The sequence below is a fragment of the Arachis ipaensis genome, chromosome B5 (assembly GCF_059453495.1).
Source record: "Arachis ipaensis isolate K30076 ecotype BB chromosome B5, ASM5945349v1, whole genome shotgun sequence".
NCBI lineage: Eukaryota > Viridiplantae > Streptophyta > Magnoliopsida > Fabales > Fabaceae > Arachis > Arachis ipaensis.
In genome coordinates, this window is record NC_142440.1 from 40,600,431 (window position 1) to 40,625,229 (window position 24,799).

At 39.7% G+C, this 24,799-nt stretch overlaps 1 protein-coding gene and 2 non-coding genes across 3 annotated transcripts; 2 read left to right on the plus strand and 1 right to left on the minus strand.

Annotated features, from left to right (window-relative positions):
* Positions 1-2,402: 2,402 nt before the first annotated feature.
* On the minus strand, positions 2,403-2,510 carry LOC148563946 (small nucleolar RNA R71). Its single transcript, XR_015884165.1, has one exon. It is a non-coding gene; the product is annotated as a small nucleolar RNA R71 (small nucleolar RNA).
* An 8,598-nt stretch (positions 2,511-11,108) lies between these two features.
* On the plus strand, positions 11,109-11,215 carry LOC148563947 (small nucleolar RNA R71). The gene has a single exon (XR_015884380.1). It is a non-coding gene; the product is annotated as a small nucleolar RNA R71 (small nucleolar RNA).
* A 6,077-nt stretch (positions 11,216-17,292) lies between these two features.
* Positions 17,293-20,096, plus strand: LOC107643553 (binding partner of ACD11 1). The gene is made up of 4 exons (XM_088488709.1): positions 17,293-17,670; positions 18,512-18,587; positions 19,064-19,177; positions 19,458-20,096. Exons 1-4 carry the CDS (start codon positions 17,552-17,554, stop codon positions 19,887-19,889), a joined length of 741 nt encoding a protein of 246 aa, XP_088344835.1. The 5' UTR covers positions 17,293-17,551; the 3' UTR covers positions 19,890-20,096.
* Positions 20,097-24,799: the final 4,703 nt, after the last annotated feature.

Here is a 24,799-nt window from a genome sequence, read left to right on the forward strand (position 1 = left end):
GTTCATCTTGTTGCTCAGATTAGGTAATTTTCTTTTTATTTTATTTTTCAAAACTTTTTCAAAAATCTTTCAAAATTTTCTCTTTTGTTTTCGAAAAAAAAAATGTTTTCAAAAATATATTTTTCTTCAGAATTTTTAAGAATGAATTCTAGTGTTTCATGATAATTTGTTGAAGCTTGGCTGGCTGTAAGCCATGTCTAATTTTTGGACTGGGGTTTCAACTTACCATCACAAATGAAGAGATTCTCACACACTTAGTTGCTCTATACATGAAAGGTATCCATATCTACTGAAGCTTGGCTGGCCATTGGCCATGTCTAGTGTTTTGGACTGAAGCTTTTATTGAAAGCTTGGCTGGCTAGTGAGCCATGTTTAATTCCTGGACTGAAGCTTTAGACTAACATGGCAAGATTCCTGGAATTCATGTTAAAAATTTTGGAATCCTTATTTTTTTCTTTTTCACATAATTTTCGAAAAAAAATCCAAAAAAATTTAGAAAATCATAAAAATCAAAAATATTTTTCTGTTTCTTGTTTGAGTCTTGAGTCATGTTATAAGTTTGGTGTCATTTGCATGTGCATCTTGCATTTTTCGAAAATTTCATGCATTCATGGTGTTCTTCATGATCTTCAAGTTGTTCTTGGTAAGTCTTCTTGTTTGATCTTGATGATTTTTTGTTTTGTGTCTTTTCTTGTTTTACATGTGCATTTTTCGTTTCTTAGAGTCTAAACATGAAAGATTTCTAAGTTTGGTGTCTTACATGTTTTCTTTGCATCAAAAATTTTTCAAAAATATGTTCTTGATGTTCATCTTGACATTCAAAGTGTTCTTGGTGTTCATCTTGACACTCATATCATTCATGCATGCATTCATTGTTTTGATTCAAAATTTTCATGCATTGAGTCTTTTTGTTGTTTTTCTCTCTCATCATAAAAATTCAAAAATCAAAAAAATATCTTTCCCTTTTTCTCTCATCAAATTCGAAAATTTGGATTGACTTTTTCAAAAAATTTTAAAATCAAATTGTTTCTCATGAGTCAAATCAAATTTTCAATTTGAAAATCTTATCTTTTTCAAAATCTTTTTCAAAATTCTTAGTTATTTTCGAAAATTCCAAAAATATTTTTCAAAAATCTTTTTCTTATTTTTGTATTAAATTTTCGAAAATAACATAAACAATTAATGTTTTGATTCAAAAATTTCAAGTTTGTTACTTACTTGTTAAGAAAGATTCAAACTTTAAGTTCTAGAATCATATCTTGTGATTTTTTGTGAATCAAGTCATTAATTGTGATTTTAAAAATCAAATCTTTTTCAAAACTAATTTAAATCATATCTTTTCAAAAATATCTTCTTATCTTATCTTTTTCAAAAATTTGATTTCAAAATATCTTCTCTAACTTCCTAACTTCTTATCTTTTCAAAATTTGTTTCAACTAACTAACTAATTTTTTTTGTTTGTTTCTTAACTTTTTCAAAACTACCTAACTAACTCTCTCTCTCTCATTTTCGAAAATATCTTCCCCCTTTTTCAAAATTTCTTCTTAATTTATTAACTATTTTAATTTTTAATTTTTTAATCTTAATTTTCGAAAGATTACTAACATTTTTCAAAAACTATTTTCAAAAATCACTAACTCTTTTTCAAAAATATTTTTGGAAAATTATCCCTCCCCCATCTTATTCTATTTATTCATTCATATCCTAACATCTCATCTCACATCTCTGCCATCCTCACAGTTGTGTTTCTTCCATTATATTATATTCTTTGTCTCCCCCTCTTCTTCTACTCACACAGGGATCCCTATACTGTGGTATAAAGGATCTCTATTGTTATTATTATTTTTCTGTGCCCTCTTCTTTGTCATATGAGCAGGAGCAAGGATAAGAACATTCTTGTGGAAGCAGATCCAGAACCTGAAAGGACTCTGAAAAGGAAATTAAGAGAAGCTAAATTACAACAATCCAGAGAAAACCTTTCAGAAAATTTCGAACATGAAGAGGAGATGGCAGCCGAAAATAATAATAATGTAAGGAAGATGCTTGGTGACTTTACTATACCTAATTCCAATTTACATGGAAGAAGCATCTCCATTCCTGCCATTGGAGCAAACAACTTTGAGCTGAAACCTCAATTAGTTTCTCTGATGCAGCAAAACTGCAAGTTTCATGGACTTCCATCTGAAGATCCTTTTCAGTTCTTAACTGAATTCTTGCAGATATGTGATACTGTTAAGACTAATGGAGTAGATCCTGAAGTCTACAGGCTCATGCTTTTTCCTTTTGCTGTAAGAGACAGAGCTAGATTATGGTTGGATTCTCAACCCAAAGACAGCCTGAACTCTTGGGATAAGCTGGTCACGGCTTTCTTAGCCAAGTACTTTCCTCCTCAAAAGCTGAGCAAGCTTAGAGCTGATGTTCAAACCTTCAGACAGAAAGAAGGTGAATCCCTCTATGAAGCTTGGGAAAGATACAAACAGTTGACCAAAAAGTGTCCTTCTGACATGCTTTCAGAATGGACCATCCTGGATATATTCTATGATGGTCTATCTGAGCTATCAAAGATGTCACTGGACACTTCTGCAGGTGGATCCATTCACCTAAAGAAAACGCCTGCAGAAGCTCAAGAACTCATTGACATGGTTGCTAATAACCAGTTCATGTACACTTCTGAAAGGAATCCTGTGAGTAATGGGACACCTATGAAGAAGGGAGTTCTTGAAGTTGATACTCTGAATGCCATATTGGCTCAGAACAAAATATTGACTCAGCAAGTCAATATGATTTCTCAGAGTCTGAATGGAATGCAAGCTGCATCCAACAGTACTCAAGAGGCTTCTCCTGAAGAAGAAGCTTATGATCCTGAGAACCCTGCAATAGCAGAGGTGAATTACTTAGGTGAACCTTATGGAAACACCTATAACTCATCATGGAGAAATCATCCAAATTTTTCATGGAAGGATCAAAAGCCTCAACAAGGCTTTAATAATGGTGGAAGAAACAGGTTTAACAATAATAAACCTTTTCCATCATCCACTCAGCAACAGACAGAGAACTCTGAACAAAATACTTCTAATTTAGAAAATTTAGTCTCTGATCTATCTAAGGCCACTGTAAGTTTCATGAATGAAACAAGGTCTTCCATTAGAAATCTGGAAGCACAAGTGGGCCAGCTGAGTAAAAGGATCACTGAAATCCCCCCTAGTACTCTCCCAAGCAATACAGAAGAGAATCCAAAAGGAGAGTGCAAGGCCATTGACATAAGCATCATGGCCGAACCTGTGAGGAGAGGAGAGGACGTGAATCCCAAGGAGGAAGACCTCCTGGGACGTCCAGTGATCAATAAGGAGCTTCCCTCTGAGGAACCAAAGGACTCTGTGGCTCATCTAGAGACCATAGAGATTCCATTAAGCCTCCTTATGCCCTTCATGAGCTCTGATGAGTATTCCTCTTCTGAAGAGAATGAGGATGTTACTGAAGAGCAAACTGCCAAGTTTCTTGGTGCAATCATGAAGCTAAATGCCAAATTATTTGGCATTGATACTTGGGAAGTTGAACCTCCCTTGTTCATCAATGAACTAAGTGATCTGGATCAACTGACATTGCCAAAGAAGAGACAGGATCCTGGAAAGTTCATAATACCCTGCACCATAGGCACCATGATCTTTAAGGCTCTGTGTGACCTTGGTTCAGGAATAAACCTCATGCCCCTCTCTGTAATAGAAAAACTGGGAATCTATGGGGTGCAAGCTGCTAAAATCTCATTAGAGATGGCAGACAGCTCAAGAAAACAGGCATATGGACAAGTAGAGGACGTGTTAGTAAAGGTTGAAGGCCTTTACATCCCTGCTGATTTCATAGTCCTGGATACTGGAAAGGAAGAGGATGAATCCATCATCCTAGGAAGACCTTTCCTGGCCACAGCAAGAGCTGTGATTGATGTTGACAGAGGTGAACTATTCCTTCAATGGAATGAGGACTCCCTTGTGTTTAAAACTCAAGGATCTCCCTCTGCAACCATGGAGAGGAAGCATGAAAATCTTCTCTCAAAGCAGAGTCAACTCAAGCCCCCACAGTCAAACTCTAAGTTTGGTGTTGGGAGGCCACAACCAAACTCTAAGTTTGGTGTTGAACTCCCATATCCAAACTCTAAGTTTGGTGTTGGAGAGTCTCAACAAGGCTCTGCACATCTGTGAGGCTCCATGAGAGCCCACTGTCAAGCTATTGACATTAAAGAAGCGCTTGTTGGGAGGCAACCCAATTTTTATTTATTTAACTATATTTTTCTTAGTTATATGTCTTTGTAGGTTCATGATCATGTGGAGTCACAAAATAAATATAAAAATTGAAAACGGAATCAAAAACAGCAGAAGAAAAATCACACCCTGGAGGAGCATCTGCCTGGCGTTCAAACGCCAGAACAGAGCATGGTTCTGGCGCTGAACGCCCAAAATGGGCAACATCCTGGTGCTGAACGCCCAGAACAAGCATTGTTCTGGCGTTCAACGCCAGAAATGGCAACAAATGGGCGTTGAACGCCCAAAATGGGCACCAACGTGGCGCTGAACGCCCAAAGTTGTGTGCAAGGGCATTTTGCATGCCTAAATTGGTGCAGGGATGTAAATGCCTTGACACCTCAAGATCTGTGGACCCCACAGGATCATCTCAGGATCCGTGGACCCACAGGATCATCTCAGGATCTGTGAATCTCACAGGATCCCCACCCACCTCACCCTCTATCTCTTCATTCATGACCATCCCTTCTGTTTTCCATCCACCACTCACATCCATACACACATCCCTCCATCTCCTCTATATCTTCTTCTTCTTCTATTCCTTCTTCTTTTGCTCGAGGGCGAGCAACATTCTAAGTTTGGTGTGGTAAAAAGCATAGCTTTTTTGTTTTTTCCCATAACCATTGATGGCACCTAAGGCCAGAGAAGCCTCTAGAAAGAGGAAAGGGAAGACAAAAGCTTCCATCAAGGGTCTATAGCTCAGTGGTAGAACATTTGACTGCAAATCAAGAGATCCCTGAGATACCTCAGGGGATACATTTTCTTCCACACAATTATTGGAAGCAACTAAGGGTGGAACATCAAGAGCACTCCATCATCCTTCATGAAATCAGAGAAGATCTAAAAGCAATGAAGGAGGAGCAGCAAAAGACAAGGAAGAGACATAGAAGAGCTCAAGGACATCACTAAGGTGGACTCATTCCTTGTTCTTACTTTCTCTGTTTTTTTCGTTTTATATGTTATGTGCTTATCCATGTTTGTGTCTTCATTACATGATCATTAGTAGTTAGTAACTTTGTCTTAAAGTTATAAATGTCCTATGAATCCATCACCTCTCTTAAATGAAAAATGTTTTAATTCAAAAGAACAAGAAGTACATGAGTTTCGAATTTATCCTTGAACTTAGCTTAATTATATTGATGTGGTGACAATGCTTCTTGTTTTCTGAATGTATGCTTGAACAGTGCATATGTCTTTTGAAGTTGCTGTTTAAGAATGTTAAATATGTTGGCTCTTGAAAGAATGATGACTAGGAGACATGTTATTTGATAATCTGAAAAATCATAAAAATGATTCTTGAAGCAAGAAAAAGCAGCAAAGAACAAAGCTTGCAGAAAAAAAAAGTAGGCGAAAAAAAAAATAGAAAGAAAAAGAAAAAGCAAGCAGAAAAAGCCAAAAGCTCTTAAAATCAAGAGGCAAGAGCAAAAAGCCAATAACCCTTAAAACCAAAAGGCAAGGGCAAATAAAAAGGATCCCAAGGCTTTGAGCATCAGTGGATAGGAGGGCCTAAAATCCTGGTCTAAGCGGCAAAACCAAGCTGTCCCTAACCATGTGCTTGTGGCGTGTAGGTGTCAAGTGAAAACTTGAGACTGAGCGGTTAAAGTCAAGGTCCAAAGCAAAAGAAGAGTGTGCTTAAGAACCCTGGACACCTCTAATTGGGGACTTTAGCAAAGCTGAGTCACAATCTGAAAAGGTTCACCCAATTATGTGTCTGTGGTATTTATGTATCCGGTGGTAATACTGGAAAACAAAGTGCTTAGGGCCACGGCCAAGACTCATAAAGAAGCTGTGTTCAAGAATCATCATACTGAACTAGGAGAGTCAATAACACTATTCGAAATCTGAAGTTCCTATAGATGCCAATCATTCTGAACCTCAATGGATAAAGTGAGATGTCAAAACTATTCAAGAGGCAAAAAGCTATAAGTCCCGCTCATATGATTGAAGCTCTGTTTCATTGATAGTTTGGAATTTGTAGTATATTCTCTTCTTTTTATCCTATTTGATTTTCAGTTGCTTGGGGACAAGCAACAATTTAAGTTTGGTGTTGTGATGAGTGGATAATTTACACGCTTTTTGGCATTGTTTTTAGTATGTTTTTAGTAGGATCTAGTTGCTTTTAGGGATGTTTTCATTAGTTTTTATGTTAAATTCACATTTCTGGACTTTACTATGAGTTTGTGTGTTTTTCTGTGATTTCAGGTATTTTCTGGCTGAAATTGAGGGACTTGAGCAGAAATCAGATTCAGAGGTTGAAGAAGGACTGCTGATGCCGTTGGATTCTGACCTCCCTGCACTCAAAGTGGATTTTCTGGAGCTACAAAACTCGAAATGGCGCGCTTTCAATTGCGTTGGAAAGTAGACATCCAAGGCTTTCCAGAAATATATAATAGTCCATACTTTGGCCCAGAATAGACGACGTAAACTGGCGTTCAACACCAGCTTTCTACCCAAATCTGGCGTCCAGCGCCAGAAAAGGAGCCAAAACCAGAGTTGAACGCCCAAACTGGCACAAAAGCTGGCGTTCAACTCCAAGGAGGACCTCTACACGTGCAACACTTAAGGCTCAGCCCAAGCACACACCAAGTGGGCCCCGGAAGTGGATTTATGCATCAATTACTTACTTCTGTAAACCCTAGTGACTAGTTTATTATAAATAGGACCTCTTACTATTGTATTAGACATCTTTGATCCTGGATTATATTCTGATCCTATGATCACGTTTTAGGGGGTTGGCCATCTCGGCCATGCCTGGACCTTTCACTTATGTAATTCTAACGGTAGAGTTTCTACACTCCATAGATTAAGGTGTGGAGCTCTGCTGTTCCTCAAAGATTAATGCAAAGTACTACTGTTTTCTATTCAATTCATCTTATTTCGCTTCTAAGATATCCATTCGCACCCAAGAATGTGATGAAGGTGATGATTATGTGTGACGCTCATTACCATTCTCCCCTATGAACACGTGCCTGACAAACACTTCCGTTCTACTTGAAATAAGCTAGAATGAATATCTCTTAGATCTCCTAACCAGAATCTTCGTGGCGTAAGCTAGAATGATGGCGGCATTCAAGAGAATCCGAAAAGTCTAAACCTTGTCTGTGGTATTCCGAGTAGGATTCAATGATTGAATGACTGTGACGAGCTTCAAACTCGCAAGTGCTGGGCGTTAGTGACAGACGCAAAAGGAGGGTGAATCCTATTCCAGCATGATCGAGAATCGACATATGATTAGCCGTGCTGTGACAGAGCATGTGAGCATATTTTTCACTGAGAGGAGGGGATGTAGCCACTGACAACGGTGATGCCCTTGAATAAAGCCAACCATGGAAAGGAGTAAGACTGATTGGATGAAGATAGCAGGAAAGCAGAGGTTCAGAGGAACGAAGGCATCTCCATTCGCTTATCTGAAATTCTCACCAATGAATTACATAAGTATTTCTATCCCTATTTTATTATATTAAATTCGAAAACACCATGATTATTTTATATCTGCCTGACTGAGATTTGCAAGGTGACCATAGCTTGCTTCATACCAACAATCTCCATGGGATTCGACCCTTACTCACGTAAGGTATTACTTGGACGACCCAGTGCACTTGCTGGTTAGTTGTATGAAAGTTGTGAACCATGGTATTGGCACCATGTTCTTGGCGCCATTGCCAGGGATAGAGATACTTATGTAAATCATTGGTAGGAATTTCAGATAAGCGAATGGAGATGCTTTTCGTTCCTCTGAACCTCTGCTTTCCTGCTATCTTCATCCAATCAGTCTTACTCCTTTCCATGGCTGGCTTTATGTGATACATCACCACTGTCAATGGCTACTTTCGGTCATCTCTCGGGAAAATGATCCAATGCCCTGTCACGGCACGGCTAATCGTCTGGAGGCATCACCCTTGCCAATGGCTTCATCTTATCCTCTCAGTGAATAATATGCTCACGCACCCTGTCACGGCACGGCTATTCATTTGTTGGTTCTCGATCATGCTAGAATAGGATTTACTATCCTTTTGCGTCTGTCACTAACGCCCTGCAATCGCGAGTTTGGAGCTCGTCACAGTCATTCATTCATCGAATCCTACTCGGAATACCACAGATAAGGTTTAGACCTTCCGGATTCTCTTGAATGCCGCCATCATTCTAGCTTACGCCACGAAGATTCTGGTTAGGAGATCTAAGAGATATTCATTCTAGCTTATTTCATGTAGAATGGAAGTGTTTGTCAGGCACGTGTTCATAGGGGAGAATGGTGATGAGCGTCACACATAATCATCACCTTCATCACGTTCTTGGGTGCGAATGGATATCTTAGAAGCGAAATAAGAAGAATTGAATAGAAAACAGTAGTACTTTGCATTAATCTTTGAGGAACAGCAGAGCTCCACACCTTAATCTATGGAGTGTAGAAACTCTACCGTATGAAAATACATAAGTGAAGGTCCAGACATGGCCGAGATGGCCAGCCCCCAAAACGTGATCACAGGATCAAAAATACAATCCAGGATGCCAAATACAATAGTAAAAGGTCCTATTTATAATAAACTAGCTACTAGGGTTTACATGAGTAAGTAATTGATGCATAAATCCACTTCCGGGGCCCACTTGGTGTGTGCTTGGGATGGGCTTTGAGTGTTACACGTGTAGAGGTCCTCCTTGGAGTTGAATGCCAGCTTTTGTGCCAGTTTGGGCGTTCAACTCTGGTTTTGGCTCCTTTTCTGGCGCTGGACGCCAGATTTGGGTAGAAAGCTGGCGTTGGACGCCAGTTTATGTCATCTATTCTTGGCCAAAGTATGGACTATTATATATTTCTGGAAAGCCCTGGATGTCTACTTTCCAACGCAATTGGAAGCGTGCCATTTCGAGTTCTGTAGCTCCAGAAAATATACTTTGAGTGCAGGGAGGTCAGAATCCAACAGCATCAGCAGTCCTTCTTCAACCTCTGAATCTGATTTTTGCTCAAGTCCCTCAATTTCAGCCAGAAAATACCTGAAATCACAGAAAAACACACAAACTCATAGTAAAGTCCAGAAATGTGAATTTAACATAAAAACTAATGAAAACATCCCTAAAAGTAACTAGATTCTACTAAAAACATACTAAAAACAATGTCAAAAAGCGTATAAATTATCCGCTCATCAGGCATCCAATTTGAATTTTGATGTCTTTAGGAATGGTCTCCCAAGTAGGATTGATGATGGCTTATCTGAATCATTATGGGGCATCTCCAAGATATAAAAATCAGTGAGAAATGTAAGTCCCTTAATGTTCACCAAAACATCTTCAGCAACTCCAGCCACTGTAATAATGCTTTTATCTGCTAACACAAAACGAGCTGCCAACCTTTTTAAGGGAGGGAGCCTCAAAATATCATATATAGACAAAGGCATTATACTGACACATGCTCCTAAATCACACATGCAATCATAAATTACTACACCACCAATAGTACAGCTAACTATACAAGGACCTGGATCACTACATTTTTCAGGTAATCCTCCCATTAAAGCAGATATAGAACTACCTAAAGGAATAGTTTCTAATTCATTAATTTTGTCTCTATGGATACATAAGTCTTTTAGAAACTTTGCGTATTTAGGTACCTGCTGAATAACATCAAAAAGAGGAACAGTTACCTCGACCTTTTTGAATATCTCTACCATTTTAGGATCGGGTTCCAGCTGCTTCCTGGGCTTCCTTGCAAGTTGTGAAAATGGAATAGGAGTAGTGTTTTCTGTGGTGTCTGCGCCTTTTGGTGCTTCCTCCTGTGGTCGAGCTATTTCTTCTTCATCTATGTCCTATATGTCCTCTTCCTCTTCAACATCTTCTATTTCTACTACCTCTTCAGCTGAGGTGTATTTTGGTGGGCTTGATTCCTCCTGACTCCTCTCCTGCAGTGTGGTTCCAGACCTTAGGGTGATGGCATTAATGCCTCCCTTTGGATTGGGTAATGGTTGAGAGGGGATTCCAGTGGAGCTTGAAGGTTGGTTACTAGAATTTTGCGTTGATCTAATCTGTGACATAAGAGCTTGCAGAGTAGAGGTGAGACCATTCAGACTGGTGTTAATACTATTCATGTTGTTTTCCATGGTCTATTGTCTTCGCTCAAAAGATTGTAGTAGCTCTTCATTGGGAGATAAAGAAGAATGAGTAAATTGAGATGTCTGCTATTGATTGTTCTGTGGTCCTTGGTTTTGCCTCAAGTGAGGTGCTCTGTAAGGTTGATTCTGCTACCTGTTATTGTTATTATTTCACCTCTGATTTCCGTGATTATCTCTGCCTCTTCTATTATTGTTGTCCCTCCAATTCTGGTTAGGATTGTCCTGCCATCTGTGGTTATTATTTCCACTTTGATTGTACCCTTGGTTGGGGCGGTCATAGAAGTTATGAGTGGATGCCACCATGTTGTCTTCTTGTTGGAGCTGCGAGCATTCATCAGTGTAATGGTTGTAATAAGCACAGATTCCACAAATTCTTTGCGGGACTAATTGTTGGTTTTGCTGTAGCGAAGGAGGTTGAGCTTGCTGAGCTTGTTGTTGATTCAATTGCATCTGCTTCAGCAAGTTGGTCATCTCACATATACTTTGAGTTAGAGCAGCAGTCTCTCTGTTAGAGGATACTTCTTCAACGGCTTTTGAACGGCCATGCCTTTGTCTGTGGTTCCTAGTAGATTCAGCTAAATCACTGATCAATTGCCAAGCCTCATCAGTGGTCTTGTACTTCTTCATAGACCCATTGCTAGCACTTTCCAATGTGGTCTTATCTTGGGGCCTCATGCCCTGTGTGATATAGCTAAGTAACACTATCTTGTCAATCCTGTGGTGGGGGCATGCTTCTAGAAGATTATTGAAGCGCTCCCAGTATTCAAAGAGAGTCTCATTGTCATCCTGAACAATTGTAGAAAAATCCTTCCTCAGTTTATCAGTAACTTCAGATGGAAAGAATTTCTCCAAAAACTCATTTCTGAGTGTATCCCAGTTGGATACATTTGCTAGAGGTTGAGTGTAGTACCACTCTCTTGCTTTTCCCTCAAGAGAAAAGGGGAAAGCTTTCAGCAAAATTGAAGTTTCATCAGTACCATCACGCCTGACAGTAGAACAGGCTGCCTGGAAATCTCTCAAGTGCTTGATAGGCTCTTGAGCAGGTAGGCCATGAAACTTGGGCATCAAATTTAGCAGTGCGGTCTTTATTTCAAAATCTGTAGCTACCGCTGGATGATGCGCTTGAAACGGTTACATTGTAAAATCAGGGGCTCCTTCCTCCTGGATGGTAACTCTCCTAACTGCCATGTCTTCTGCACGTAAAATAACCAAATCAGTAGAACGGGGGCTGGTTTCTTCCTCAAGTTCACTTTCAGATCCGCCCTCAGAGCAGACTAACCGACGCTGTTCTCGCCTTATTCGTGAAATAGTCCTTTCAATTTCAGGATCGAATATTAGCAAGCGCGGATCAGGAAGTGAACGCGTCATTTGACGGAAGAAACATGCAGCTCATAGCAGCAAAATAAAATAAAATGCAAATAAATAAATTCTAATTAATAACTTTAGCACTTAATTACAACTCCCTGGCAACGGTGCCAAAAATTGATGAGGGGCAGAAGTTGGTGAATTAAAAATTATTAAAATAGTTACATTGCAAGTATAGTTCTTAACTCACCGAAAATCTGCCTATCAATTTAGAAATATGTCACAGAGAGTTTAAATTAAAAATTACTGGGAGTTTAAGTCCCAGGTCGTCTCCCAACGAGTTGCAAAAAAGTGTGCTATTTTATTAATCAGATGTTCCAAGAAGTTGAGTTAAGTAGAGGGAAAATTAAAAAGGGGAAATTTAAATAATATGAATAAAAGCCTTGACTGGGAGTTGATTAGTTGGAATCTCTATTATTGATGGAATGATCTCAAGGTTAATTTGTAATTAATGGTTGTTCTGTTTAGTTATCCTTTACTAGGTAAGGGAAAGTCAAACAAGTTAGAATGCTAGAACTATTCACGAGTTGCAACCCACTTAGTTCAAAGGGATTGATGTTAGTGATTAGATAACAATTCAACAGTTAACCCAATTACAATTTTTCTTTCAATCCTTCCAACTCAAGAGTTCCTTTCAATTCAACTCCCTATCAAGTGAGGGAACTACTCACTCATTGCAAATAATAAATCCATAACACATGAAAGGGAATTAAAAGAAGACATGATTATTGGAATGGAGAAATAAATTAAAATAGAAGAAATAATCCTTGTATCAAATAATCATGAAAGTATTCAAATGACAAAATTGAACAAAGCAAAGAACATGGAAGAATAAAACCAAGTTAAGAGAACGAACTAGAATGACGAGGTCTTGATGAGGAAAAATAACTCTTCTCAATGTTCCAATGCTAAGATTAATTCCCAAAATTAAAATTCTAAAACCTAGAGAGAAAAACCTAGAGGAGAAAAAACTAGATCTAAAACTGTAAACTGTCTAGAATGAATGTTGTGTTTTATTTCTGCATATTCTCTGGCTCTAGTCTGCTGTTCCGGGCCGAAAACTGGGTCGAAATAAGTTCCAAAATCGCCCCCAGCGAAGTTTGCAGATTATGCAGATCGCACATGTCACGCGATCGCGTCATCCATGCAGACGCGTCATTTGTGCTTTTCCTTGCCACGCGTTTGCGTCGTCCACGCTACCGCGTCGCCTGAGCTTTTCCAATCTGCGCGGCCGTGTGAGCCATGTGACCGCGTCACTTCGATTCGCTCTCCTTCGCGCGGTCGCGTGAGCCATGCGACCGCGTCACTTCTCGCTGGTTATTTCCTCAAATTCTTGTGTTCCTTCCATTTTTGCTAGCTTCCTTTCCAATCTCCAACTCATTCATGCCCTATGAAGTCTGAAACACTCAACACACAGATCACGGCATCGAATAGAATAAAGGGGAATTAAAAATACATAATTAAAGTCTCTAGGAAGCAGTTTTCAAACATGTTATAAATTCAGGAAGGGATTATAATTTCATGCTAATTTAATGAATAAGTGGGTAAGGATCATGATAAAACCACACAATTAAACATAATATAAACCATAAAATAGTGGTTTATCATTGACTTTCCCAAGTATAATAGTAAAAGGTTGTGCTTCCACTCAGTTATCCTCTTGCAGTTGCAAAGGAAGGTACACTAACTCTGATTCACAAGTCCTAATCCCTTCCTAGAGAAGGATTAGAGTTAGTGAAAAGTGAGTTAGCCAGCAATCGCAATTACAAATTAATACTTGAGTTTTTCAACTCAAGGAGTTCCAATTAATCAACTCCCAAGCCAAGTTGAGAGCTTTAAATCATAACATGAATACCATTTTTCAACAACATGGAATAAGAATAGTTAAGAAACATAGTAATTAAAATAAATTAATAAAAGAAAATTCTAAAGCTGATAATTAATTGGAGGAAATCAAACAAGAAATGGAATTAAATGTAAAAATTGTTCATTGCATTATTAATTCCCAAAAGTAATAATATCCATATATGACCACGAACAATTAAATGGAAAACAAAAGAGTAGAGTAATAGAAAAGCAAACTATAACGATGAGGACTTCAATCAAAGGTAGAAGTAGCTCTCTCAATATCCAATCCAAAAGCATAGAACTAAAATCTAAGAACCCTAGAAGAAGTAGTGTTTTTTTCTCTAAGATTCAAAAAACTCCAAAAACTCAAACTAAGTGAATGTGAATGTATCTTGAGTCTCTGCCTGCCCCCTGGCTCTAGTCTGAGTTTTTGGGCCAAAAACTGGGTCCAAAATAGCCCAGAAATTGGTCCCAGCGTCTTCTGTAATTGCAGCACGTGACGCACGTCACGCGTACATGTCGATGTACGATGCGCCAATGCACGCGCACGCGTCAATTATGCATGTGCGTCGACCCTCGCTGCTTAGCTCCTTAGTTTCTTGTGTTCCTTCCACTTTTGTAAGCTTCCTCTCCATCCTCTAAGCCATTCCTGTCCTTTATAGCCTGAAAACACTTAACACACATATCACGGCATCGAATGGTAAAAAGGAAAATTAAAAATTGATAATTTAAAGGCTTAGGAAGCAAGTTTTCAATCATGGAGCAAAATTAGGAAGGATTTGTAAAACCATGCAGTTTTTATGAATAAGTGTGCGAATAACTGATAAAAACCACTCAATTTAGCACAAGATAAACCATAAAATAATAGTTTATCAGTCACAAATAGTGTGGTGAGGAGATCCGGATCAAAAGTTATGTGCGATAGAAGTTATTGTTAAATAGTGTTTTTTCCCAAACCCTTTCTCCCCTCTTCACTTCCAACATTCGCCCCCCTCCCCCTTTGGTGTGATTAATGAGTTGAAGGCTCATGAATGGAGCTGATAAGGGTTGGACCTTGGATCCAATATAGGTCCGGTTCAATCGATTCAGTCCATTGGCTCAATTCTGGGCCAAACTTTTTAAAATTAGTGTCAAAAATCGTATTTTAAATATGTATACTTTCTAAACTATAAATATAAATTTCCCAATTTTTTTGAATAATAATTAATTTATTGGCCAATTATTTATTAATTCTGCAGGTTTTACATCATACCCACCTAATTAGGAATTTTGTCTCCAAAATTCAGTTATTGGAGAATAAGTACGGTTAGCCCTTCATCATTTCCAATTCAAGCTCCCTCATATTTTTCGCGTCTACGGTTTGATTCCAAACAACCTTTACTAACGAGACTTCTCTTCCACGTAGTCGCTTAACACTGGTATCGTCAATTCTAGCCGGTATCACTTGAACGGCAATGCTTCTTCAATTGAACTTATTCAGGTCGTAAGACATAAGTCACATCAAAAATGTATTCCCAAATTTTGCAAAATGTGTAGTACGTCATGCAGGTTCGAAGGATACGACAATAAAACTATTTGATATGCCAACGGCCACCAATCCTCTTCAAAATTTTGATTGGACTAATATCTCCGGGTTTCTCAATTGCTTAGTTTTGACTGCTCTTTAAATTCCAATTGTTGAAGTAATCTTCACAAATACAGGACTTCCTTCTTCAAATGTGAAAAGTTTTCTCCTCAAGTTCGCATAACCCTTCTGTCGGCTTTTCGTAGTGAGAATCTTAACTCAAATTTGCTTGATTTGTTCTCTGTTGTCTCGCCTACTATTTCAGGACCTAAAATGCTTGATTCTCTGGGTTCATATCAACACAGATGCGATTAGCACACCGTGCAACCTCACTACCTTCTTGACGTATAGTCTCGCCAATTCCTTTAGTGAATAGTTCATCTTATAACATGTAAGACACTGAGTCACATGCGTCGCCACATCATTCTTTATTCTGGCCACCCAAAATGTCTTCTTTGATTTATGATACATCTCAGTAACTTTAGGGTGAGTTTGAAAATGGGTTCTTGTGAGCTTCAGACAATAGTTTACATGTTAACTTACGATATTAGGCACATTAATTCTCTTCTTATTTATACCTCCAAATCCCTTCCGTTATCCCTCCAAGTTCCTTCCTTGTCTCCCTTGATCTTTTTTTTAATTTTTCCAAATTCTTGGCCTTACAATCTCTTGTAATTTGTAATTGGTGCAGTCTGATACCTCTATCTACTTTCTCAACACCCAACTCAGGATTCCAACTCACTTATATTTCTTCTTCCTGAATTAACATCGAAGCATCATTCAAAAACTTCTTGCTCAGGGCGTTCGTCACTACATCATAATGTTGCAACAACACGCATTTTAAGCTCTTCAATGACGCATAACAGTAACCCTTAATTAGTTCATTAAGTTCATGTAATACAAGTGTTGGTGCCGTAATCAATCTCTCCTTCCAAGTTTGAAAACTCTATTCACGATCAGGCGTCCATACAAATGGTGCATCCTTGCGAGTCAACTTAATCATAGGCAATACGGTCGGCAAGAATTAAGGCTCCAAAACTCTCCTTGATGTTGCATACTTACATGCTTCATCCCCCGTGTTCAGAAGTCTTGCTCTAAGGAACTAACGTTTTAATAGTTGCATCTAAGAGTTGTGTGTGACGCAAATTCCAGCACGAGTTGATTTTCAAAAAGATGTTAGGTTCAAATGAACAACACAAATGGTATTCACAAAAAATCAGAAAAAGGTCTTGTATGCGGTCAAACAGAGTTGTACAGAAATGACAAAATGCACAAGAAGAGGATCCAAGGTGCATCTCAAAAAAGAAATTCAAATCAAGACCTTGATAGAGAGAACAAGGCATAGCGAATCAGGTAAGTCTCAACTGATCTCAATAGAATACAATTTGCGAAAGTGGGCAACTCCATTCAGATTAAGTTCCTAAGATTCAAGGATTACATGGGTATACCAAGATAAGTTCAGGCTCATCTCGGAAGAGACAAGATTCATGCAATTAAGGAATAGAATTGGAAAGATGTTCAATTCATTTTTCAAGATGAAATTCGAGATAGAATTTCAAGGCAAGTTGCAAAAGAAAGGCTAGATCGACTCGCGAAGATTCGTTGGCACACTCTCTTAATAGAAAGAAAAAAATATTAGTTTAAAATAATAAGCATAAAAAAAATTAATTATTTTTATTTGTGCAACAGACTTAATACTTAATCAAATATTTTAATATACACATTAAATTGTTTCAAATTTTAGATTAAAAATATTAAAATTAATTATTAGTAAAAAATTAAATTCTTTCACATGAAAATAATAACTAAAAAATTTATTATTTACTTTTTTTATCTATGCAAATCTTGATCTTTTTAACCAACAAAAATTTTTGTCATTTACAATTTTTTTGTCAAAATAGTTTGATGTTATAAATTTTCTGTATCGAGTCCATGATGTTAGAATAAAACCAATATAATTTTAAAAAATTTATATTTGCCTATAATATTATTATGGACACAAATATTAGTAATTAGTGAAAAAATAAAATATTGGCGTGGCGGCAAGTAAACAAACCCAAAAAGATGGCGGAGAGTCTGGTAACGACCATGTAAATAAACTCTTCCCCGCTCTTTTTCTGACTTATGAGTTATGCGTATGTTTTGGTAGTCATGTCGCTTTCTTCTAGTTCTTTCTGAAAACTGGGAACTTGTAAGTGCGTCGCATCCAAACTATTCTTCACTCTCATATTGATTCTATTTACCACCTCCTACATTTAATTTACTATTCCTTTTCTTTCTTAAAAGAAAATTGGATTTTAGGTTATAAACTTATAATTGTTGAGCATTTGCTTCAATTGTTTTCCCCAATCTTTGTTCAGAAACCGGCGAAGAACATCATGACTGGTGGTAGTGGATACATGGTAGAAGTTACTGGACTTTCGCCAAAAACCACCGAGAAAGATCTCCACCATTTCTTCGCTTTCTCCGGCGCGATCGAGCACGTTGAAATCGTTAGGTATACTGTTCAATCAAGTAATTTCTCTCTGAATTTTGGAGTATTAATTATTAATACTAAGCTATTATTTGATGTTTCTGTTCTTAATTTTACTAGTTCATTCTATTGAAGCTGATGTTCTCCTGATTGGTTAGTGATGGTTAGGGCAAATTCATGCACTCTTTTTAGTTTATGTATTACACAGATGGATAGTTGATTGTGAAATGAATCTACTAATCTAATTGATTATAAACTGATTTTACAATTGGTGGTAGCAGTGCCACTGCTAGAGTACACTGAACTTTGTTGAACGAATCCAATTCATGATAATTGATAATTGATATTCCTGACACACAACATGAAGTCGTAGGGAACAAAATAGTCCTCAGGATTTAAAAGTGTCAAATTCGTACCTAGGCATATTAGTTCTCTTGTGCATGAATGAATTTTGTATGGAATAACTAATGCACCATCTTTCCTTGAATGGTGAGGGACAGATTTGTTATTTGGATTTTGTTAAGTAAAAAGTAGCAAGATTGGGGTTTCGCTGTCACCAAAAAGAAAACTTGATTCCTTAGTTTCTTGTTAGAAACTCTCTTTGAGATGATTTTTATCGTCGTCATTTCTTTCAATTTCGTGGCTTAGCACAACACGATTCATAAATTTTTCCTGGACACATTCTGTAAAAAATTTTCAATAAGATGTCAGGTTTTTGTTATCAGTTGCGAGTCTATTAAGCTTTCCGAAAGGGATCATTTTTATTTTCCTGCAATTTTATAACGTGAGCATGGTAGTTGAAGGTATTTTTTGTTTTTGGTGTAGCAGAGACTTGATATGACAGAGTTATTATTGCTGGTGGCAGGTCTGGTGATTGTGCTTGTACTGCATATGTGACATTCAAAGATGCATATTCTCAAGAAACTGCTTGCTTGCTTAGTGTGAGTATTTTTCCATGCTAAAGTGCAGAATACTTACAATTATGGTAGCTGGAATCGTCTTGTGATAACTGGTCCTTGAGGTTCTGTTTGGTTCTAAGAAAAGACAAAAGAAAAGGGAAAAAAATCCAGGTTTCATTTTTCTGTTTCCAATGTTAATTTCAAAACCGTCACCTTGTTCTGTGGTTTCCGTGTCCTGTGAACGGGAATACTGAATTCTTTTTTCCCTCCTTTTTCTTCTAGATATTTCCTTCACAATCTTGGAAACAAGAAGCTAAATCAAGATAAGGTGGTAGTTTTGTAGCAAAGAAGCAAAAAATTAAAACATGAAACATTTTTCTGAATCAAACAGGCATGTTGTCTGATTGATTGTTGCATAGTTTTCCAATACTAAAAAGTATGTCCGACTGAGCAATCTGCAATTCTGCATTACTTAATTGTTAATTGCGCAGTTTCTTTTCTATAATATTTTCTGTTAGGGAGCCACTATTTTAGATCAACGTGTATGCATAACGCGTTGGGGGCAGTGCGATGATGGCTATGGTTTTTGGAATCAGCCTTCCTACAACCGTGACGATGAGACTGCTTCAAATGTATGTATATCTACTTCTTTAGGAATTCTTGCATGGTCTCAAAGTATGTTCAATGTGGCTCTAGGTGTATTTACAACTACTCATTTATGAATTTTATATCTAACTTTAAGCATTATAGCTTAAAATGAGTAAGTGTAAATGTTTTGGGAGCACACAGTAGATGTATTCTTGGATCACGCAAGTATTTCTTCCATTTCTTATGCATGTAAAAAAGACTAATCAGCTTATAATGTTGGATCTAACATCTGGCCGTACATACATGATCTCTTTTCACTTTCAGACACAACATAGAGACCAATTTGTTTCCTCTGCTGGAGAAGCAGTTACTGCGGCTCAAGAAGTTGTGAAGACCATGCTAGCAAAGGGATATGTTCTCAGTAAGGACGCATTGGCTAAGGCTAGAGAGTTCGACGAGTCTCATCAGGTTTCTGCGACTGCAACAGCGAAAGTTTCTGAACTGAGCGAGAGACTTCGCCTCGCTGACAAGATATCAACAGGTGTTGGAGCTGTGAAATCTGTGGATCAGAAATATAATATCTCTGAAATAGCCAGGTCAGCTGCATCTGCAACTGGAAGATCGGTGGCAGCCGCCGGGGACTCTGTAGTAAATAGTAGCTATTTTTCGAAGGGAGCATTGTGGCTGTCAGGTGCTCTAACCCGAGCGGCTCATGTTGCTTCTGACTTGGGTGCTCGTGGCGATGGTCAGCACTGAGTATTCTTGTCTACCTCTTCCTCTGCAGAATAGCTTTTGTGAAAAAATAAATCCATATTAGTTTAAAATAGTACTAGTTTTACATGTATGTAGAATTGTTGATCTTGATACTTACATGTAAAGTTAACAATAGAATTCTGTTCAAGGCCACAGCATAGTTAACTGATGCCTCAACGGGATTACCATAATGTGATGATTGTATGAATACTGTTCATACCCTGGCCCAACACTAAGGCCTAGGTCCAAACGAAAGGACCCAGTCCAAAGGATTGAGCCTCACCCCACACCGACCTTCCCCTAAAGAAGTCGGTTCTCATTACGACTTGCTCTAAAGAAGTCGGAGATGAAGATTAGCTGGCAGATAAACACTCACTCAAATGAGTAACTGCCCCTAAAATCTCTCAACCCACTTTCAGGAGCCATATCCCAACTTCCCTAAGATAAAGGGACGGTTATCCCCCTTAAAAGGCGGAACTACTTCAACGGTGGTTATTGGCTCACCGCTATAAATACACTGGCACTCTTCAGGTATCTCTAAGTCCTAATACTCTCTAAACCTGCTCACGCCCTTGCTGACTTAGGCATTGGAGTGTCTTTGTAGGTACCACCCCCATTCACTCGTATTCACAAGTCGGACGGAGGCCCTAAAGATGCAAATTTGCTCGAAGGCTTCCTTCCATAGACGATTGGGCCAACCCAGCGAGTCCAACCCAATAATCTCCGGTTACCCATCGTAACATTGGCGCCGTTGTCGGGGACCCGAGAGATCAACCAGTAATGGCGGACAAATCACCGGAAGATGGTCATACGGCGTCTGATTCCGAGTAGGAAAACCTGGACACCAGAAACAACGACGTGAACCCAACTCCTCACCAGGAAGCCAGCGATCAACATCGAGAAGGCACCTCTGGGTTTAAAAATCCAAAGGTAAACTCCTCGGATGGACGAGAGTCAGGAAAGGAAGGGCTACCCTACGCAACCAAGCTAATGGGGTTGGTCCATGGCCACCAAGGTCGTTTGGAACAGTTGGAACAGGAGTTAGAATGACAACGAGAGGCGGAGCGAAATCTCAGGGAAGAGATAGAGCGATGAAAAGAGTTAGAGGAAAAACTCTTAAGACTAGAATCTTCTCTGAAAAGTCGGAACTCCCGTGGCGACCGAGAAGAGTCTCCCCTGGGAGGAGAAGATCCGTTTAGTGAGGACATCATGAGGGCAAAAGTTCCAAGAAAATTCAAAAGCCTTGATATGAACATCTATGACGGAACCACAGATCCGAAGCATCACTTAAGCAATTTCAAAAGTCGGATGTATCTGGCTGATGCTTCTGATGCAACTCGCTGCAAAGCCTTTCCGACAACCTTGTCAAAAGCGGCGATGAAGTCGTTCGACAGCCTCCCGCCGAGGTCGGTCACCAGCTTTGAGGACCTCTCGAGAAAATTCTTGATGAGGTTCTCCATCCAAAAGGATAAAGTAAAACATGCGTCGAGCCTCCTGGGAATAAAGCAGGAGGTCGGAGAATCTTTGCAGGACTATATGGAAAGGTTCAATAAAGCGTGTTTAGAGATTCAAGACCTGCCTACCGAAGCTGTCATCATGGGGTTAGTGAATGGACTTAGAGAAGGTCCCTTCTCACAGTCCATATCAAAAAGGCACCCCACCTCCCTGAGTGATGTACAGGAAAGAGCATAAAAGTACATCAACATGGGGGAAAATGCCAGACTACGAGAGCCGAGTTGGCGACCTAGGCATTCCCACTCTGCAAAAGAGAAGGAAAGAGAGCCCAAGAAGAAAGAAGAACTCGGTCTCGACAGGCCAAGAAAATATCAGTCTTATACTCCTCTAAAGGTTTCTATGGTGGATGTATACAGAGAGATCTGCAACACTGAAAGGCTGCCACCTCCCAGGCCCATTAAAAATAAAAAGGGAAGAAGTCGCGGCGATTACTGTGAGTACCATAAGATCTATGGTCATTCAACAAATGATTGCTACGACCTTAAAAATGTGATAGAAAAGCTGGCCAGAGAGGGTCGGCTTGATAGATATCTCATGGAAAGGTCAGACAATCACGGGAAGAGAAAGCGAGAGGACGGGGACAGGAGAGACCTACCACCACAAACTCCCGAGAGACATATACATATGATCTCGGGAGGATTCGCGGGTGGAGGACTCACCAAGTCCACTCGCAAGAGACACCTCAAGCGAGTTTACCAGGTTGGGAGTGAATCACCCGACCTCCTCACAATCTCATTCACAAAGGAGGATGGGCAAGGAATAATCCCTGGACATGATGACCCAGTGGTGATAACCATGATCCTAGCCAACGCCCACCTCCACAGAACTCTAGTAGACCAAGGGAGTTCGGCAGATATCCTTTTCAAGCCCGCGTTCGACAAGCTAGGGCTGGATGAAAAGGAGTTAAGAGCCTACCCCGACACCTTATATGGATTAGGCGACACGCCAATAAAACTACTGGGATTTCTACCCCTCCACACGACCTTTGGAAAGCGGAAAAAGTCCAAAACTCTGAGCATAGACTTCATAGTCCTCGATGTGGGGTCAGTATATAATGCCTTGATTGGGAGAGCTACCCTAAATCGACTCGAAGCGGTGGTGTCTATCACTCACCTTTGCATGAAATTTCCGACATTTGCGGGGATAGCAACGGTGTGAGGAGATCAGAAGCTGGCAAGAAAATGCTACAATGAAAGCCTGAACCTGAGAGGAAAAGGCAAGGAAGTCCACACTATAGAGCTCGGTGGCACAAGAACCAAAGAAGAGCTGCGCCCACAACCAGGAGGAAAAACTGAAGAAATACAGATCGGTGAAGAGGAAGAAAAAAATACCAACATAGGAGCCAACTTGGAAGAAAGCTTAAAACAAAAGTTGACAAAGCTCCTAAAAGAAAATTTTGACCTCTTCGCCTGGAAAGCTTCTGACATGCCAGGGATAGACCCCGAGCTCATGTCCCACAGGCTCTCTGTCCACCCAGGGTCTCGACCTGTACAGCAGTGAAGGCGTAAGTTCGGCCCAGAACGAGCTCAAGCAGTGGAAAAGCAGTTTCAAGCACTCCTAGAGGCCGGCTTCATCAGAGAAGTTAAGTATCCAACATAGCTAGCAAATGTAGTGCTAGTCAAGAAACAAAATGGCAAGTGGAGGATGTGCGTCGACTACACCGACCTGAATAAGGCATGTCCCAAGGACCCATATCCGCTCCCAAGCATTGATACTCTAGTGGACTCCAGCTCAGGGTATCAATACTTGTCGTTTATGGATGCCTACTCGGGATATAACCAGATTCTGATGTACAAGCCAGACCGGGAAAAGACATCGTTCATCACACCTAGAGCAAATTATTGCTACGTGGTCATGCCTTTTGAATTAAAAAATGCAGGGGCCACGTACCAAAGGCTGATGAACAAGGTGTTCGCTCCCCACCTCGGGCACTTAATGGAGGTCTACGTAGACGACATGCTGGTAAAAATCCGGGAAGAGGCCGACCTATTTACGGACCTCACGCAAGTTTTCAACACCATAAGAGCGCATGGGATGAGACTAAATCCTGCAAAATGCACCTTCGCGGTGGAGGTTGGAAAATTCCTAAGATTTATGCTAACCCAAAGAGGGATCGAGGCAAATCCTGACAAGTGCAAAGCTATCCTAGAAATGAAAAGTCCGACTTGCTTGAGAGAAGTCCAACAACTAAATGGCCGACTTGCAGCCCTTTCTAGGTTCTTGGTAGGGTTAGCATTAAGGTCCCTTCCACTGTTCTCTCTGCTGAGAAAAGGATGCCAGTTCGAGTGGACTCCAGAATGCGAAGAAGCGTTCCAAGAGTTCAAAAAGTTCTTGAGCCAACCTCCAATCCTCACCCGACCTCTAATGGGGGAAGAGCTTGTCCTATATTTGTCTGTAGCGGACAAAGCTGTCGCATCGGCCCTAATACGAGAGGATGAGGTTGGACAGCATCTAGTATACTTCACCAGCAAAGTTCTATAGGGTTCCAAACTAAGGTACCACAAACTAGAGAAGTTTGCGTACTCCTTAGTAATAGCCTCGCGGAGGTTATGGCCCTACTTCCAAGCCCACACAATAAGAGTCCGAACGAACCAACCCATGAAGCAAATCCTCCAAAAGACGGATGTTGCAGGGAGAATGATTTAGTGGGCGATAGAGCTCTCCGAGTTCGACTTAAAGTACGAAACTCGGACAGCGGTAAAAGTCCAATGCCTCACCGACTTTATAGCGGAATATGCAGGAGATCAAGAGGAAAAGCCGACTACATGGGAACTATACGTAGATGGATCCTCAAACAAAACAGGAAGCGATGCAGGCATAATACTAGCCAATGAAGGGGGAACACTGATAGAAGTTTTCCTCAAATTTGAATTTCCAACTTCCAACAATCAGGCAGAATATGAAGTCCTGATTGCAGGATTAAAGCTAGCAGAAGAGGTCGGTGCAACCCAGGTGCTGATATTTAGCGATTCCCAAGTAGTGACCTCCCAAATAAATGGAGAGTATCAGGCTAAAGACCCGAATATGAAAAGATACTTGGAAAAAATTCTGGAGCATCTCGGGCGCTTTGCAGAAACCAAGATCAGACACATAACTCGGGACCTGAATAGCAGAGCAGATGCCCTCTCCAAGTTAGCCAGTACTAAACCAGGGGGGAATAATAGAAGTTTGATCCAGGAAACTCTCCAAGAACCCTCTATGATGAAAACAGAGGACAAGCAGGAAGTCCTTGAAGTGATCGGGTTAAATCTCGGGTGGATGAACCCCTTGGTCGAATACCTAAAATTCGACATCCTCCCCAAAGAGGAAAAAGAGGCCAAGAAAATTCGGAGGGAAGCACAATACTACACTTTGGTGAAAAATACCCTCTATAAAAGAGGAATATCAACACCATTGCT

Bases quoted from the DNA above. Each gene is read 5' to 3' on its own strand.
- LOC107643553 (XM_088488709.1), top strand. From the start codon at position 17,552: ATGACTGGTGGTAGTGGATACATGGTAGAAGTTACTGGACTTTCGCCA. The intron at 18,588-19,063 runs GTGAGTATTTTT...ATTTTCTGTTAG, and splicing joins AAACTGCTTGCTTGCTTAGT to GGAGCCACTATTTTAGATCA. The intron at 19,178-19,457 runs GTATGTATATCT...TTTCACTTTCAG, and splicing joins ACGATGAGACTGCTTCAAAT to ACACAACATAGAGACCAATT.